This window comes from Oryctolagus cuniculus, chromosome 1, assembly GCF_964237555.1.
Source record: "Oryctolagus cuniculus chromosome 1, mOryCun1.1, whole genome shotgun sequence".
Lineage (NCBI taxonomy): Eukaryota > Metazoa > Chordata > Mammalia > Lagomorpha > Leporidae > Oryctolagus > Oryctolagus cuniculus.
The window spans coordinates 113,975,633-113,991,878 of record NC_091432.1 but is presented as its reverse complement, the minus strand read 5'-3'; the positions used below and the strand labels follow the sequence as shown (position 1 = coordinate 113,991,878).

At 47.9% G+C, this 16,246-nt stretch overlaps 1 protein-coding gene across 3 annotated transcripts in view; it reads right to left on the bottom strand.

Annotated features, from left to right (window-relative positions):
- SORL1 (sortilin related receptor 1) overlaps positions 1-16,246 on the bottom strand; it is a 176,073-nt gene that overhangs the window by 104,699 nt on the left and 55,128 nt on the right. For 2 of the 3 annotated variants that reach the window (NM_001082664.1, XM_008258525.4), the window contains 3 exon segments: positions 7,451-7,524; positions 8,029-8,146; positions 10,582-10,774. In NM_001082664.1, the coding sequence (NP_001076133.1) occupies positions 7,451-7,524; positions 8,029-8,146; positions 10,582-10,774 (385 nt within the window). 3 annotated transcript variants of the gene reach the window in all.

Here is a 16,246-nt window from a genome sequence, read left to right as displayed (position 1 = left end):
AGTCCCGGCTGCTCCACTTCGGATCCAGCTCTCTGCTATGGCCTGGGGAGGCAGTGGAAGATGGCCCAAGTCCTTGGACCCCTGCACCCACATGGAATATCTGAAAAAGCTCCAGGCTACTGGCCTAAGACAGACTTAGCTCCAGCCATTGAGGCCATTTGGGGAGTGGCAGACGGAAGACCTTTCTCTCTAACTCTCTCTCAAATAAATAATAAAAATCTTTTTTAAAAATTCATGTGAAAACACAAAAGACTCCAAATAAAGCAATCCTGAACAATAAACACAAACTGGAACCATCAGAATACAAAATTTCAGACATACTACAGGGTTACTACAACCAAAACAGCATGGTACTGGCATAAAGACAGACACATAGACATAAATCCATGCATAAACAACCAACTTGTGCTGGAAAAAACGCTAAAAACATTTCCCAGAGAAAAGACAATCTCTTTGGGAAAACTGGATTGGGGAAATTGGATTTCACATGCAGAAACTTGAAAAAAAAAAAAAAGATTCCTATCTTATATCCTATACAAAAATCCACCCAAAATGAATCAAAGATCTAAATGTAAGGCATAAAACTACTAGGGCCGGCACCGCGGCTCACTAGGCTAATCCTCCACCTTGTGGCACCGGCACACTGGGTTCTAGTCCCGGTCGGTGCACCGGATTCTGTCCCGGTTGCCCCTCTTCCAGGCCAGCTCTCTGCTGTGGCCAGGGAGTGCAGTGGAGGATGGCCCAAGTGCTTGGGCCTTGCACCCCATGGGAGACCAGGAGAAGCACCTGGTTCCTGCCTTCGGATCAGCTGGTGCGCCAGCTTAAGCACGCCAGCCGCGGCGGCCATTGGAGGGTGAACTGACAGCAAAGGAAGACCTTTCTCACTGTCTCTCTCTCTCTCTCACTGTCCGCTCTGCCTGTAAAAAAAACAAAAACAAAAACAAACAAAAAAAACTACTACAGGAAAACAGGGGAAATATCCAAGACACTGGCACAGGCAACAATTTTTTGGATAAGACCTCAAAAGCACAGGCAATTAAAGTAAAAATATACAAATGGGATTATATCAAACTAAGAAGCCTCTGCACAGCAAAGAAAACAATCAACAGAGTGAACACACAACTGACAAAATGCAAGAATTACTTTCAGACTATGCATCTGATAGAGGATTAATATCCAGAATATATAAGGAACCCAAGAAATTCAACAAAACAAACATTCCAGTCAAGAAATGACTGGATAAGAATATACATTTTTCAAAAGAAGAAAAAGAAATAGCCCGCTGGTGCCACCGCTCACTAGACTAATCCTCCACATGCAGTGCCGGCACCCTGGGTTCCAGTCCCGGTCGGGGCGCCAGTTCTGTCTCAGTTGCTCCTCTTTCAGTCCAGCTCTCTGCTGTGGCCAGGGAGTGCAGTGGAGGATGGCCCAAGTGCTTGGGCCCTGCACCCCATGGGAGACCAGGAGGAAGCACCTGGCTCCTGGCCTCAGATCGGCGCAGCGCGCTGGCCGTAGCAGCCATTTGGGGGGTGAACCAATGGAGGGAAGACCTTTATCACTGTCTGTCTCTCTCACTGTCTAACTCTGCCTGTCAAAAAAAAAAAAAAAATGGTCAATGAACACATGAAAAAAATACCTAGTATCACTGGTCCTCAGAGAAATGCAAATAAAAATCACAATAAGATATCTCACTCCAGTTAGAATGGCTACTATAAAAAGATAGAAAATAAATACTAGTGAGGATGTGGAGAAAGGGTACACTGTTGGTAAGAATGCAAATTAGTATAGCCATTATGGAAAACAGTACAAAGATTGCTCAGAAAACTAAAAATAGATCTATCAAATGACCCAGCTATTCCACTTCTGGGAATATACCCAGAGGAAATGACATCGGCATATGAAATACCTGCACTCCCACATTTATTGCAGCCCTCTTCACAATAGCAAAGACACAGAATCAATACCGATGCTCATCAATGGATGACTGGATTAAAAAATGGCATAGATACATACTGGAATATTACTCAGCCAAAAAAAGAATGAAATCCTGACACTGGTAACAAAATAGATGATACAATTAGAGGTAATTTTGCTAAGTGAAATAAGCCAGATACAGAAAGACAAATACCATGGTTTTTCTCCTGTGTGCAAGCCTATACATATAGGATGCTATTTCATCTGCTACATGGGTATTTATAAATGTCATCTTCACTGAATTACAGCCCTTACATGACTTGTAATGTCTCTTCTCTCCTCACTTAATCTTCTTTGTTAGGAATGCCATGTGATGTGCTGCTAACATATCCACCCCTGCTTTTAAGAAAACACTATGTATGTGTGTATGTGTTTACATATGAAGTCAATATGGCAAATGTCAAAAGTTGTTAAATCTGTATGTTTATGGAACTAGTCTTTATGCTCTTTTGTATTATATGAACTATTTTAAAAATAAAAGTTAAAAAGGGGAAAAAACAGGAAAATAAAAGATCAACATCGGCCGGCGCCGCGGCTCACTAGGCTAATCCTCCGCCTTGCGGCGCCAGCACACCGGGTTCTAGTCCCAGTCGGGGCGCCGGATTCTGTCCTGGTTGCCCCTCTTCCAGGCCAGCTCTCTGCTGTGGCCCGGGAGTGCAGTGGAGGATGGCCCAAGTCCTTCGGCCCTGCACCCCATGGGAGACCAGGAAAAGCACCTGGCTCCTGCCATCGGATCAGCGCGGTGCGCCGGCCGCAGCACGCTGGCCGCAGTGGCCATTGGAGGGTGAACCAACGGCAAAAGGAAGACCTTTCTCTCTGTCTCTCTCTCTCACTGTCCACTCTGCCTGTCAAAAAAAAAAAAAAAAAAAAAAAAAAGATCAACATCCCCAAACAGGGTAAACTCAAAGAAAACTTATCCTAAACACATTACCACAAAACTGCTGAGATCCAAAGAGAAGGAAAAAGTCTTGAGAACATCAAGAACATCAAGAGAAAAAGGCATATCACACACCTGCGTGATAACAAATAACCCCACGCGTCTCATCAGAACCCAGGGAACAGCAGGACTTCAGGGTGTCATTAAGACTGGAAGGGCCGGCACCGCGGCTCACTAGGCTAATCCTCCACCTGTGGCGCCGGCACACCGAGTTCTAGTCCCGGTTGGGGCGCCAGATTCTGTCCCGGTTGCCCCTCTTCCAGGCCAGCTCTCTGCTGTGGCCCGGGAGTGCAGTGGAGGATGGCCCAAGTCCTTGGGCCCTGCACCCCATGGGAGACCAGGAAAAGCACCTGGTTCCTGCCTTCGGATCAGCTGGTGCGCCGGCTGCAGCACGCTGGCCACAGTGGCCATTGGAGGGTGAACCAACGGCAAAAGGAAGACCTTTCTCTCTGTCTCTCTCTCTCTCACTGTCCACTCTGCCTGTCAGGAAGGAAGGAAGGAAGGAAGGAAGGAAGGAAGGAAGGAAGGAAGGAAGGAAGGAAGGAAGGAAGGAACAGAAAGACAGACTGGGAGAAAATGTCAACCCAGAATTCCTTATCCTACACACATATCCTCCAGGAATGCAGCTGAAATAAAGAGGCTCAACTGAAGGCAAACCAAAGCAAGCGATGTCCCACCCAGTGCACCTGGACTGTAGGAAATCCTAAAGAGATTTCTTCAGGTTGAAGGGAAATTTCCCAGTAGTACACAGGGGTCCTCAGGAAGGAAGGAAGAACAACAGGAATGGCACATATCTGGGTAAATGTTAAAACCCGCCTTTATCCTCTTACGTTCTTCAAACGCACGTGATCACTCAAGGCAAAAATAAACATTTTGAGAGTTTGCTCGCTGCATGTTGATGTGGTATGTATGGCACTACCATAAAGGTGGCAGAGAAGACAGAAACTTATATAATTGCAAGGTTTCAACATTTTAGGTTACGCACAGTAATAATAAAGACTGAAAGATTTGATATGTATGTCGCAATTTTCTTTACAGCAACCACACACACACATATCTATGTATACACACATATAAGAAACACAAGGACAGGGCCAGCATTTGGCCTAATGGTTAAGACGCTGGCATTCCACATCAGAATACACCCGGCTCCTGCTTCTGACTCCAGCTTCCTGTTAACACAGACCCTGAGAGACAGCAGGTGAAGGCTCAAGTAGTTCAGTCCTGCCAACAGGAGATCTGGGTTTAGTTCCGGGCTTCTGGTGTCAGCCTGGCCCAGCCCCAGCTGCTGCAGACATTTGGGAAATAAACCAGTCGCATTCTCATTCAGTCATATTTTCTCTCTCTTTCTAACACAAAATAAAATTTAAAACTATGAAGAAAATCGGAATGTCTATCCAAAGGTGAACGTATGAACGAATTGTGCTACATACCTACGAGCGGATACACATCAGTAATAAAAAGAGAAGGAACTGCTGTTGTATAAAACAACACGGATGAACCCGAAGTCCTCGTGATGGGCAACAGAAGCCAGACAAAAGAGTAGATACTGCATGAGGCCATTCACGCAGAACTTGAGATGCCACTTACTGAAACCACAGTGACAGAAGTAGAGACCAGGGTGGAGAGAGGGACACGCTATAAAAGGAGAGACAGATACTTAGGAAAGGGGTGATGAAACTGCTACCTTAATTGTGGTGCTGAAGATCAATTCTGCTCAAACTCAACACTTTAAATATGTCCAGTTTACTTAATTTGCACACTCGATAAAACCAATTAAAGAAAAAGAAAGCACTGGACAGTAATTCTGAGATCAGAGGATTTGCACAGCTCATTAGCAACAGAAGAGAACCGGAGGTACAGTCACCAGCATTCCAGGCCTATGCCCCACCCCCTCGTGCTTTGCAAAACCTGTGACACACTCCAGACGGTGCCTCCGAAGGGAGGCTGCCCTCGGGGACACAGAGGCTCACTCACTCGGGACAGTCTCCGCCTAGTCACCGCCTAGTCAAGTTCTCTCTGGTTCCCAAAATAAGGTCCCTTGTGCACTGGCTGCATCTTGGCAGGCGTTAAACATGCAAGGAGGGGGCCGAGACAGCTGCCCCAGCAACTGCCACTGGAGGAGGACAAGACACTGCTTTCTGCGAAGGAACTCACTCGCAGATGTTCCAATCACAGTCACACCAATGGCAGAAGGTACAAACACGGCACGGGGCCACCCACAGAGCGGAGAACACCCAACTCCCATAGGCATGGCCAGTTTCAAAAGCAGCTGCAGAATCTCTCCTAGGGGAGCAGCATAAGGATGACTCAAAAAATCCAAACTAGGGACCGGCGCTGTGGCGCAATGAGTTAAAGTGCTGGCCTACAGTGCTGAGATCCCATATGGGTGCCGGTTTGAGTCCCAGCTGCTCCTCTTCCATTCCAGCTATCAGCTAATGTCCCTGAGAAAGCAGTGGAAGATGGCCCAAGTCCTGTGTCCCTGCAGCCATGTGGGAGACTTGGAAGAAGCTCCTGGCTTCGGATCAGCTCAGCTCCAGCCATTGCTGCCATTTGGGAAGTAAACCAGTGGAGGGAAGACCTCTCTCCCTCTCTCTGTAATTCTGTCTTTCAAATAAATAAATCTTTAAAAAAAAAATTCCAAACTATTCCCTCTTTTTGGCTATTCTGGCCTTACAAACCTCCTACATGTGGGGATCTGCTCTGCTGTCTACCATACCATACAGCCCTTAGTTATACACACACACACACACACACACACACACACACACAGCGTCCAGCTCCCATTCTCAGCTGGAGGGATGGGAAGCCCACCCACAAACGAGCCAAGGTCATGTGACAAGTCTCTGTGAGCTGCAGAGAGTCACACAAGCGCTGGTGTTTGGCTGCTTTACACATTACAGGTGGAAATATGAACGTGTGCACAGTGCGGGCCCCAGGAGGCGTGACGGGGATGGGGACCACATCTGCCAGCTCTTCTGGACACCCTGCATCGCCCCCGACATGGTGCTTAGTCTGCCGTGTGTTCCACCCGTTCTTCATCAGTGATCTGCTGGGTTTACCCTGGTGGCTCCTGGCATACACAAGCACAACTGACAGCAACCCCTACAAATGAGACCATGTGCTTTGCTGGGCCTTCATGAGTCACGGGAGGCTGTTGAAAAATATTTTTTTTAACAAGTTTGGGAATCTTTTAACGTCCAAAGTTAAAGCTTAGTTAGCATTTTGGGACTAGAGGACCATCCCTGACAATGGAATCAGTATGATCAGTACCCAAAGATCCACATGGGTTATACACCCTTTAGGCAAAAGTGGTCTATGCTTCCGTAGCACAGAAAAAAAAAAATATGGGTGGGTGCTGTGGCCGAGCAGGTGAAGCCTCTGCTCCGGGTGCCCACATCCCGAATCAGAGTGCCTGGGATGGGGCCTTACCTCCGCTTCTGATCCAGCCCCCTGCTAATGTGCATCCTGAGAGGCAGCATTAGACTTGGGTCCCTGCCACCCACATGCAAGACCCAGACAGAGTTCCTGGCTCCTGGCTTCAGCCTGGCCTATGCAGGTATGTGGGGAGCAAACCAGCAGATGGATGATCCCTATCTCTCTCTCTCTTTCTCTCTCCCCACTTCCCCCACCAGCTCATCACTCTCACCTCCAGTTACATAAAAAATTTCAAAGCTGTTTAAAGAAAATTAAAATAAGCAGCCTCACACCTGAAGAACACCACAACTACATTTTAACTTGCTCAAATACAAATAACTTGCAAATACTGACTGAGCAGCTGGCTCCAGGCTAGACACATTAGGTCCTGGGGATACAAAGCAGACCAGACACTGTCTTTGCACTCATGGAGTTGGCCAACCTTGGCAAATTAAAATTTGAGCCTGTCTTTTATTTAAAGTACCATTTTGGGCAAAATCTGGAGTCTACATTATTCGGTGAGATTAACAGGGTGCTTCAAAATGTTCGTGGAAAAAGGAATCAGAAGATTACATGGGCCGGCGCCGCGGCTCATTAGGCTAATCCTCCGCCTTGCGGCGCCGGCACCCCGGGTTCTAGTCCTGGTCAGGGCGCCGGATTCTGTCCCAGTTGCCCCTCTTCCAGGCCAGCTCTCTGCTGTGGCCCAGGGAGGGCAGTGGAGGATGGCCCAAGTACTTGGGCCCTGCACCCCGTGGGAGACCAGGATAAGTACCTGGCTCCTGCCATTGGATCAGCGCGGTGCACCGGTCACAGCACCCCGGCCGCGGCAGCCATTGGGGGGTGAACCAACGGCAAAGGAAGACCTTTCTCACTATCTCTCTCTCTCACTGTCCACTCTGCCTGTCAAAAAAAAAAAAAAAATTACATAAATGTTCAATGAACCATCCGGAGCTCCCTTGTACAAATTAGTAATGTGCTGTGTGTGGCTCTGGGTATCTCTCGGTACTTGGGACGCACACCTGGCAGGCAGGGCCTCCACCAGTGACCAGGGGTGCCCCTGCAGTATTGTTATCTCACAGTCCACACTCTCACACCAGCAAAAACCAAGGTCAGGGGGCTCACCTCTCGCCACCTGGCTCCAGCACTGCTAGAGATGTACACGTTTGTCTTGCTAGCCAAGTTCTTTCCCACCGAGCCTAAAATACGAAGGGAGCAATTATTTTTCATCTCCAGAACTGTCAAGAGTAGGCCCTTAGCCTCACGGCTAAGACAACCACATCCCACATCAGAGTGCCTAGGTCTGAATCCCAGCTCTGCTCTCGGTTCCAGCTTCCTGCAAATGCAGACCCTGGGAGGCAGCAGTGATGGCTCATGGCACTGGGTTCCTGCCACCCGTATAGGAGACCTGGATTGAGTTCCTGGCTCCTGGCTTCAACCCAGTCCAGCCCAGGGCACTGCAGGCACTTGGGGAGTGAACTAGCAGGTTCTCTCTCTCTCTGATTTGGCTATCTCTCTGCCTTTCTAATAAGTTAATTAAAACAAGAAAGAATGAGTCATATAATCACCTCATTCAACCAGAAACTCTAAGTAAAATGCAGGAACTAAGAACATCTGAAAACCACACCGAGTGGTGACTGCTGGAGGTGGGAGGGGTCTCTGTCTGTGGCTGCACACCACCCCACAGCTGAAAGCACACTCACCCGTGGCAATGATGAGGCCAGGCGCCGACTCCTTGGACAGGATGGGCATCCTCCGGAGCTGGAGGTTGAGCAGCTGGCTGAGGCGCTGGGCCAGGTGGAGGGAACAGCCCTCGGACAGCTACGGAATGAAAGTTGCAGGTGTCAGTACGTGATACCACGCCTAGGGGTGTCCTTAAACCTTGAAGTGGCTGTGGGGACCCAGCAGCAAGACACAGAGCCAGGAGGCCTGGCCTAGAGGAGGGCAGATTCACAGCTGGCTGTCGGCCCTCTGCCCAGGCCGAAAGGGTCACCCGGACCCACCTAAATACTGCTCATCAAAGAAAAGGGAAAAGTAACTTCAACACCTTCTGAGACTTTAAGGGCATAATTGGAAATCAGTATCGATGCGTGGAGATGGGAAAGGTACCCTCTGGCTGCATCACCCAGAGACCTTGCAAGTGAGTCAGAGCTCAGGCGTAACAAAGTGAGACAGTGATCATTATTTTCTGAGTCAGTGGAGACGTGTTTGTTTCAAATATGAGTCTAGCAATTCTGCTGGGAGACAAATCAAGGAGACATCATAAAGCCTCACTCAGAAGGGTGACATACAAGAAATGAACACGAAAGGATTCGCCTGGATTGTTGTGAAGCAGTTCTACAATTGCACGAAGATGTATGTGTACCAGGCAAGGCCACAAGCCCCACACATTGAACTCTGTGCCCTATGTTCAGGCTTCAACCGCTCAGCAAACAATCAGATCAAGGCCTCTGCCGGGCGGCCACACCCCACACGCTCAATGGCACTCAGAGGGGCCCAGTGTTCTGCACAGAGGGACTCTGTGTGGTATGGCACAGGGGAGAACGGTGACAATGTCTGCAGGGTCTTTTGTTCTTGTCACAAGTGGGACTCTCCAACAAATACCCAGCTTGCTAGTTTGGCCAAAATCTGGTACAAATTAGGCTGAATCTCAAAGAAATATGTATGTATTTGTCCACTCCCCTTTTGAAACGCATGCTTCTTTGCACACAAGGAAGTCCTATTCACAGAAGCGTTTCCATAGCCTCAGACAGTCGGACTTTATTCCTATCTGTTCTTTTTGTCGCCTAAACTCAGAAGTAGAAACTGAAAGTTGATAAACCGTCCTGTGGTTCAAAGGGAAATTGGCCAATCAGGGGAATAAAAAGCTGACTTTTAACGATATCACTAATTCTATTTACCCAGGGCTCCGATCCACATTGCATGCACAAAAACGCTATGGCCCCATCCACCCCAGGGCCAGGCGGGATCTGTGGGGGTCCTAGTCACTACTAGGAAGGAGGGGCCCACAGGCATTTGTCTGTATCTAGATGAAAATCTAGTAAATCGACACCCGTTGTCACACAGGGAAGAAAACCCAAAAAGGGGAAAAGTTCCCAGAAGAATGTTCCCCGGGGGCTGCAGGCACAACATGTGGGGAAGTCAACATCATTTGCCACACACAAACAAAATTCAAAAATCCAAGAGACCAGAAAATTGTGGAACTAAAATGTTATAGTTTTTCCAAAGCTGAGTACTACTTGTTTCCCCCGTCACCCTCTGAGTTCCTTCTACCCACCTACTGACACCCTTCTGGACTCCTTAAGGGAAAGCAGGAATAGAGGCGTGGGCACCACATAAAGGCACCACTCCTCTGAAGGAAAAGGAAGCAGCGGCCCAGGCTCAGAAGGACCCTTAACAGGACCAAATAATGCACGCCTGCAGTATTCTTAGCTTTCCCACTGGGCCTATGGGCAGGGGTACAATCCTGGACAATCCTGATTACGTTCAGAGAGGTAACGGCTTTTGCCAAAGGTTCCCAAACAGTCTTGATTTAAAATGGAACTGATGTTTCATTAACTTGTTTTCTAGCAGCTTCAGGTCAGAAGAAATGCCAACGTGTATTTTATACCTAGTTAGTGAGCATACATGTCCTAATAATTCAGTAGCAGTTTGAAACAGTAATATATATATATATATATATATATATATATATATATAAGCTGGAAAAAAATGCTGAAAATTTTACTTACAAATAACTACAACTACCTACCAATGGAATGTGTGCACCTGTTGAGCACGGCACAACTTCTCAAACATTAGAATCCTATTGGATACCACCACCCTCAGTCCCTATTCAACCCTGATTTTCCTCACCTTTTTTTTTTTATCATACCTGTTTCTAGCTTCTCAAAGATGTTAACATCATCAAAATAAATATAGCATGACCTAATGCTAAAACTGTGAACTAACTAAAGCTCGTTACTAGAGAAGTTAATACAGAGCCTAACAGATGTCAAGGATCATGACATTTCCCTTAAAAACTTAACATAACCCAGAGCACCCCATGGGATTCACAATTGTGACCCAGGGTACCTTGGCACAGAGGTTGGGAACCTGAAAGGGTAGAAACACAGATAAAATTTATTTCATATGATATTAATGGAGCATTATGATTGTGCCTTTTCCCAGTAAATATTAGATATAGGGAATATCAACTACGGGTCAGGGTTCTTTTCTTTATACTAAAGAGCCAAACAAGATGAAAGCGTCTATACCTCACAGTTGATTTTCTCTCCATACCCCGTGAAGGCTGGAGCCTGCAGAAATTCCCAGGTGCCCCCTTTGTCAAAGGTGATGACAGATCTCATGTTCTCCTCATTCATAGAACCATTAATCAGAGTAGCAATGTAGACTCCCTGCAACCCTTCCACACGATGGAAGTCAGCAAATGGTTCATTTGCAAAGTACCTATGATGAGAGAAAACAAACAGCTATGAACACGAATTGAGATCTTTTTATTATAAAGAAAGCTTGAACCACTTTAAAATACACTCTTTGGGGGCACTAAGTACATTCACAGTGCTCTACAGCATCATCGCTATCTAGTTCCAGAACATGTTCTTTATCCCAAGAGGAAACCCTGTGCCCCCCGACGCAGCCTCTCTCCAGGCCCCCTCTCTGCCCAGGCCCTGGCAACCACAGATCTGCCTTCTGTCTCTCCAGGTTCCTGAGTTCTGGACATTCCAGACAAGTGGAAGCCTGTGATATATGGCCCATTGTATCCCGTTTCTCTCACTTGGAGCCCTGCCTTCTGGATTTATCATGTTACAGGATGTACCAAACTTAATTCCTGTTTATGGCTAAATAATCTGCTCTTGTTTAAAAAACTGATCATTGTTTAACTCTGAAAGCCAAGATGTTTAACTGACCATCAACTCCTAGTGGGGTTTAGGATGATTAGACTAACAGCAGTAATAGAAAAGCTGATGTAGGAGTCCCATCCGTTCCTTCACTCTTGAAGTTGACCTTAAATCCTCCAGAAAGCATTGAGAAACAGGAACCACCACTAGTGACAGACTCGTAACACCGGTGAGGCCTACAACCTAACCGCATCTGCAGGAGCACAGCTCAGGGTGGCACGGGCCCTGTCCAGGTACTCACAACCAAATTATGCAACACCCTGATCCCGCAGAAGCCCACAGCGTGTTCTGTGAAGGAGCCCAGTGGAATCTGTCAATGCCACCCCCAGGAAAGCAGCACAAAGGTTAGCACGGCTCTAGAAAGCGTGAGGTTATGCACACGAACAGGGACGCAGAGGAGAAAGCCCTCCCGGCTTCGAATGCTGCACTTTACCGGACAGTAACTTTGCACTAAAGGGCACATGCACTACCAATCACCGAGACACCTGTGCTTCACACACAGCCGACACAACTGGAAATGTGTCCTGGTTGAGGGGTCCTGAGCCAGCGGTCTACACAACAGATCTGCTTTGCCCCGGTGCCTGCTGCAGAAATGCCTCAAGCCCCCTCAGGCAGAGAAGCACGGGACAGCCTCCGGGGGGCAGGAGGAGGGAGATGGGCGGCCCCGACAGAGCCACTTCGGATGGAGGGACTGAGAACAATCTTACATGAAACGCCTAAGTGGAGACCAAACTGTGGAATGGGGCGGCTTGGGTCTACTTAGTTATCCTCCAGGCACTTCCTGGGGCCCTCGGGGATCAGCTGGAGGTCTGTCACCCTCCTGCTCCCACCCACCTCAGCTCTACTGCTATAGGTTCTAACATCAGGAAATCTGCCAGTCCCGGGTCCCCTAGCTTCTTCCACAGACCGGGGAGGCCTGTCCCTCTCCGCCGGACTTCAACCTTTCACTTCCGGTGCTTCCTCCCCTCTCCGCCAGAGTTCAATCTTTTACTTCCGGTGCTCTTCGGTTGTTAGGCCCATCATCTCCTTTCCCTCCCTCACTTGCCCGGTAACAATGCGCGTTGCCCAGTGTGCTGTCCGAGTCCATTTCCTCCATTCTCACCCTCACGGGTCCCCAACAGAACACTCCTGCTTTTCTTCCCAGAGTCCTCTGGGCCAACACCTGCCAGGCAGCTCACCAGGTCTCTTCAGCCACACTCCGCAGAATCCATGGCCTGTGCTCCTCTTTAAGGTGCCTCCACAGGCCTGGCATGACGTCAACACCTTGGTTCCCACACCTACTTCTGCTTTCCACATCTCGCCAATGCCAGGGCCAGGCCCTATTAAGAGTTCTTGCTCTGCATGGCACTGTGGCATAGTAGGTTAAACCTCCACCCACAGCACCGGCATCCCATATGGGTACTGCTTCATGTCCTGGCTGCTCCTCTTCTGATCCAGCTCTCTGCTCATGGCCTGGGAAAGCAGCAGAAGATGGCCCAAGAGTCTGGACCCCCGCACCAGCATGGGAGACCCAGAGGCAGCTCTGGGCTCCTGGTATCGGATTGGCCCAGCTCCGGCCGCTGTGGCCATTTGGGGAGGGAACCAGCAGATGGAAGACCTCTGTCTCTTCCTCTTTGTTGCTCTCTCAAATAAATAAAATCTTGAGAGAGAGAGCTCTTTCTCCATTCCTCTAAGTAAATTAGAGCCAGTTTCTAGTTCTCACACTTTCCTACTAGTTCAAAGGGTAGATATTTCAAACACCATAGAATTGTATTCCAAACCTGCTGTCCACATCATCCTGATTAACCCCTAACCCATTTCATCTGTCTGAGCTGGAGACACAGATGACAAGTCAAGGCCACTCAACTGTGTACCTCTGGACTACCAGAGTGCTGGGGGAAAAAAATCAGAGAATAAAAACGCCAAGCGCAACATTGGTCTGACTCTTGATGTGTATTTTCCAGACTGGCCTCTGTGCTCTGGCAGGGTGGGAGAGGTCTTCACAGTTACATAAGGGCTTTCAGGGTGTGTGAGGTGCACTTGAGGTCACATCACTGACCTCACCACGTCCTGGGGAGCCCCCACTCTTTAGCTTCTGGCCCACCATGAGATATTCATCCTGAATATCTGAGAAATGAGGACAAAGAACTGCTGGCAAGTTGTGACCTGCCCATTCCAAAGTCGCAGGCTCTCAGAGACAGGAAAACAAGAGGCAGTGAGGAGGCTGGCACTGTGGTGTAGGGGGTAAAGCCCCGCCTTTGTGACACTGCCATCCCGTAAGGGCACCAGTTTGTGTTTTGGCTGCTCCTTTCTGATCCAGCTCCCCTGCTGATGACCTGGAGAAAGCAGCAGAGGATGGCCCAAGCATTTGGGCCCCTGAGCCCATGTGGGAGACCTGGATGAAGCTCCTGGCTCCTGGCTTTGGCCTAGTCCAGCAACTGGCCATTGTGGCCATGTGAGGAGTGAACCAGAAGATTGAAGAGCTCACTCTCTGTCTCTCCTTTTCTCTCTGTACCTGTGACTTTCAAAAATAAATAAATCTTAACAACAACAAAAAAAAAGTCAGTGAAAGGCCCAAGGGATATTGGTTCACAATTTTAGTTATTAAAAACTAATAGTAAGAAGAGTAATATTCACCCAGGAAATCAAAGAGGCATTCATATTCACTACACATGGATAAACCTTATACTACACTAAGTAAAATATTTCCCTAAGTGAAAGAAGCCAGAAACAGAGGGGTATATTAATTGTATGTTTCCAGGTATATGAATACCCATGTGCACAGGGATAGAATGGAGATCAGCAGCTGTCAGGGGCTGGGTGCAGAAAAACTATTGACCCAGTATGGACTTTTATATGTTAAGAAATGAACATGTTTTGGGGTTACATAGAGGTTGCAGTAGCCCAATACAAAGGTACTCAGTGACTCAATGCCCCTGAATCATTCCCTTTAAAATGACTAAGTTTATGTTTTGTGGATTTTATTTTACCTCAATAAATTATTTTTTAAAAAATAAAGGACACAGGAACCAGCCCGAAGGAGCCAGGAGTTGCCACATACCAAACCAGGAGAAGTGAGCCCCAGAATAAATCAAGGCAGGCATGGTTTACAACACTTTAAACAGTAAGTAACTCATGAGTCTAAAGGAGGGGAAAAAGGAATAAAAGACAACAGTGCCTCCCCAGGAAAAGACACAGGAAGTAGAAAACCACTACTGAGACTGGGTAGAAAATACAACCCTTGAAAGTCTAACAAGCATCTCCAATCCAATCCGAAAGTCCAAAAGCAAACTCATGACTTTCGACTTACACTTGCTCAGTCAAGGTCTTTCTTTTTGTTTCGTTTTGTTTTTTTAAAGATTCATTTACTTATTTGAAAGGCAGAATGACAGAGATAGAGAAACAGAAACAGACAAACAGAGAGAGAGAGAGAAAGAGAAATCTTCCATCTACTGCTTCATTACCCAAAGAGCCACAACAGCCAGGTCTGGGCTAGGCAGAAGCCAGGAGACAGGAACTCCAACAGAGTTTTCCACGTGTGTTGGCCCAATCACTTGGGCCTCTCTCCCCCTCTGTCTTCCCAGGTGCATCAACAGGAATGTGGATTGGAAGCGGAATAGCCAGAACTCCAACCAGCACTCTGATCTGGGATGCCAGAGTCTTAAGCAGTGGCTTAAACCACTGCACCCCAGTGCCGGCCCCAAAGTCAATTTCTTACAGCTGTTCAGGCCAGGCAGTGGTCCCTTGGCCCCTCCGGCTCCCACACCCCTCGGCCAATTCAACAGTAGATCCTGTTGAGTCCACTTTCAAAATATATTTAGAACCTGACCATTTCTGTCATCTCCACTGTTAACCACCCCGGGTCCAGCCAGCACCAATCTCCACTGGCCTAGGTTCCTGCGATACTTTCCCAACCAGGCTCCCTGTTCCTTCCTTTGTCCTCTACAATTTCCACACAGCACTGATGGTAACTGCTATGGAAGGCAAGTTACACGGGTGTTCCTGCAAAATTATTTGTACTACTGCACAGCAGGTGTTTGTGGTTAAGATGCTCACATCCCATATCAGAATGCTGAGGTTCAAGTCTCTGATCTGCTTCTGATTCCAGCTTTCCACTAATGCAGACCCTAGGAGGCAGCAGCAACGGCTCAACTAATTATGCTCCTGTCACCCAGGCAAGACACCAAGTTTGAGTGTCCAGTTTTGGCCCCCCGGCCACTGGGCATGTGAGTAGTGAACCAGCAAATGGGGGCTCTCTTCCTATCTCTCTCTCTCTCTCTCTCTCTTACTGCATCCCAAATAAATAAACAAGAGATTTTTTTTTAAATTTTATTAACACTATCCATGTATGTCTTATGACTTCCATGGAAAATGATGGACTTGCTTGGATTTTTTCATTACTGTTTGGTTGCTGCACCCAGCATATCATCTGCAAGGAGCAGCAACATACTTGTTGAGTCAATCAATGATGGAATGCCTTGCCAGCACGGAGAGAGACATGGACAGCAGGAGCGTGCCCTGTGGCCTGGGGGTCACAGCCCCCAAGCAGACTTCACCCCACAAGCCCACCACCTTCACATGAGGCTCCTTCCAGAGCACAGTGTGTTCCTGATCACAGTCTGGCCAGACAACAAATGAGAACAGGAGGGTTTAGGAAAGAACCTGCTCATCCATCCCGGAACCCCTGGATGCTTGCAGTGCTCACAGAAACACCCCTCACTGGACCAGCAGAACAGCTCCAAGCATGGGATTTACAGATAAAGCATCAATGCCTTTCAGAGTAAGGAAATCAATTAACCTGAGCCGCTTGGGGACAGGGCCCTTGGGCTACTTTTCCCTGCTCTCCTTGACCCAATGATATTTTCCAAGTGCTCTTTCCACGGACTCAAGGACCACAAAATCAGGTAACTAAATGAAGGGAGGGATAACAGAGTGGCTGTGATCCTGTGTTAGCTAGAGCAGTAAGAATCACCTAGGGGGCTTTTCACAATCCCCACGCCAGGTTAAGACACCAATTAGGACGGCTGCATCTCCCACCAGG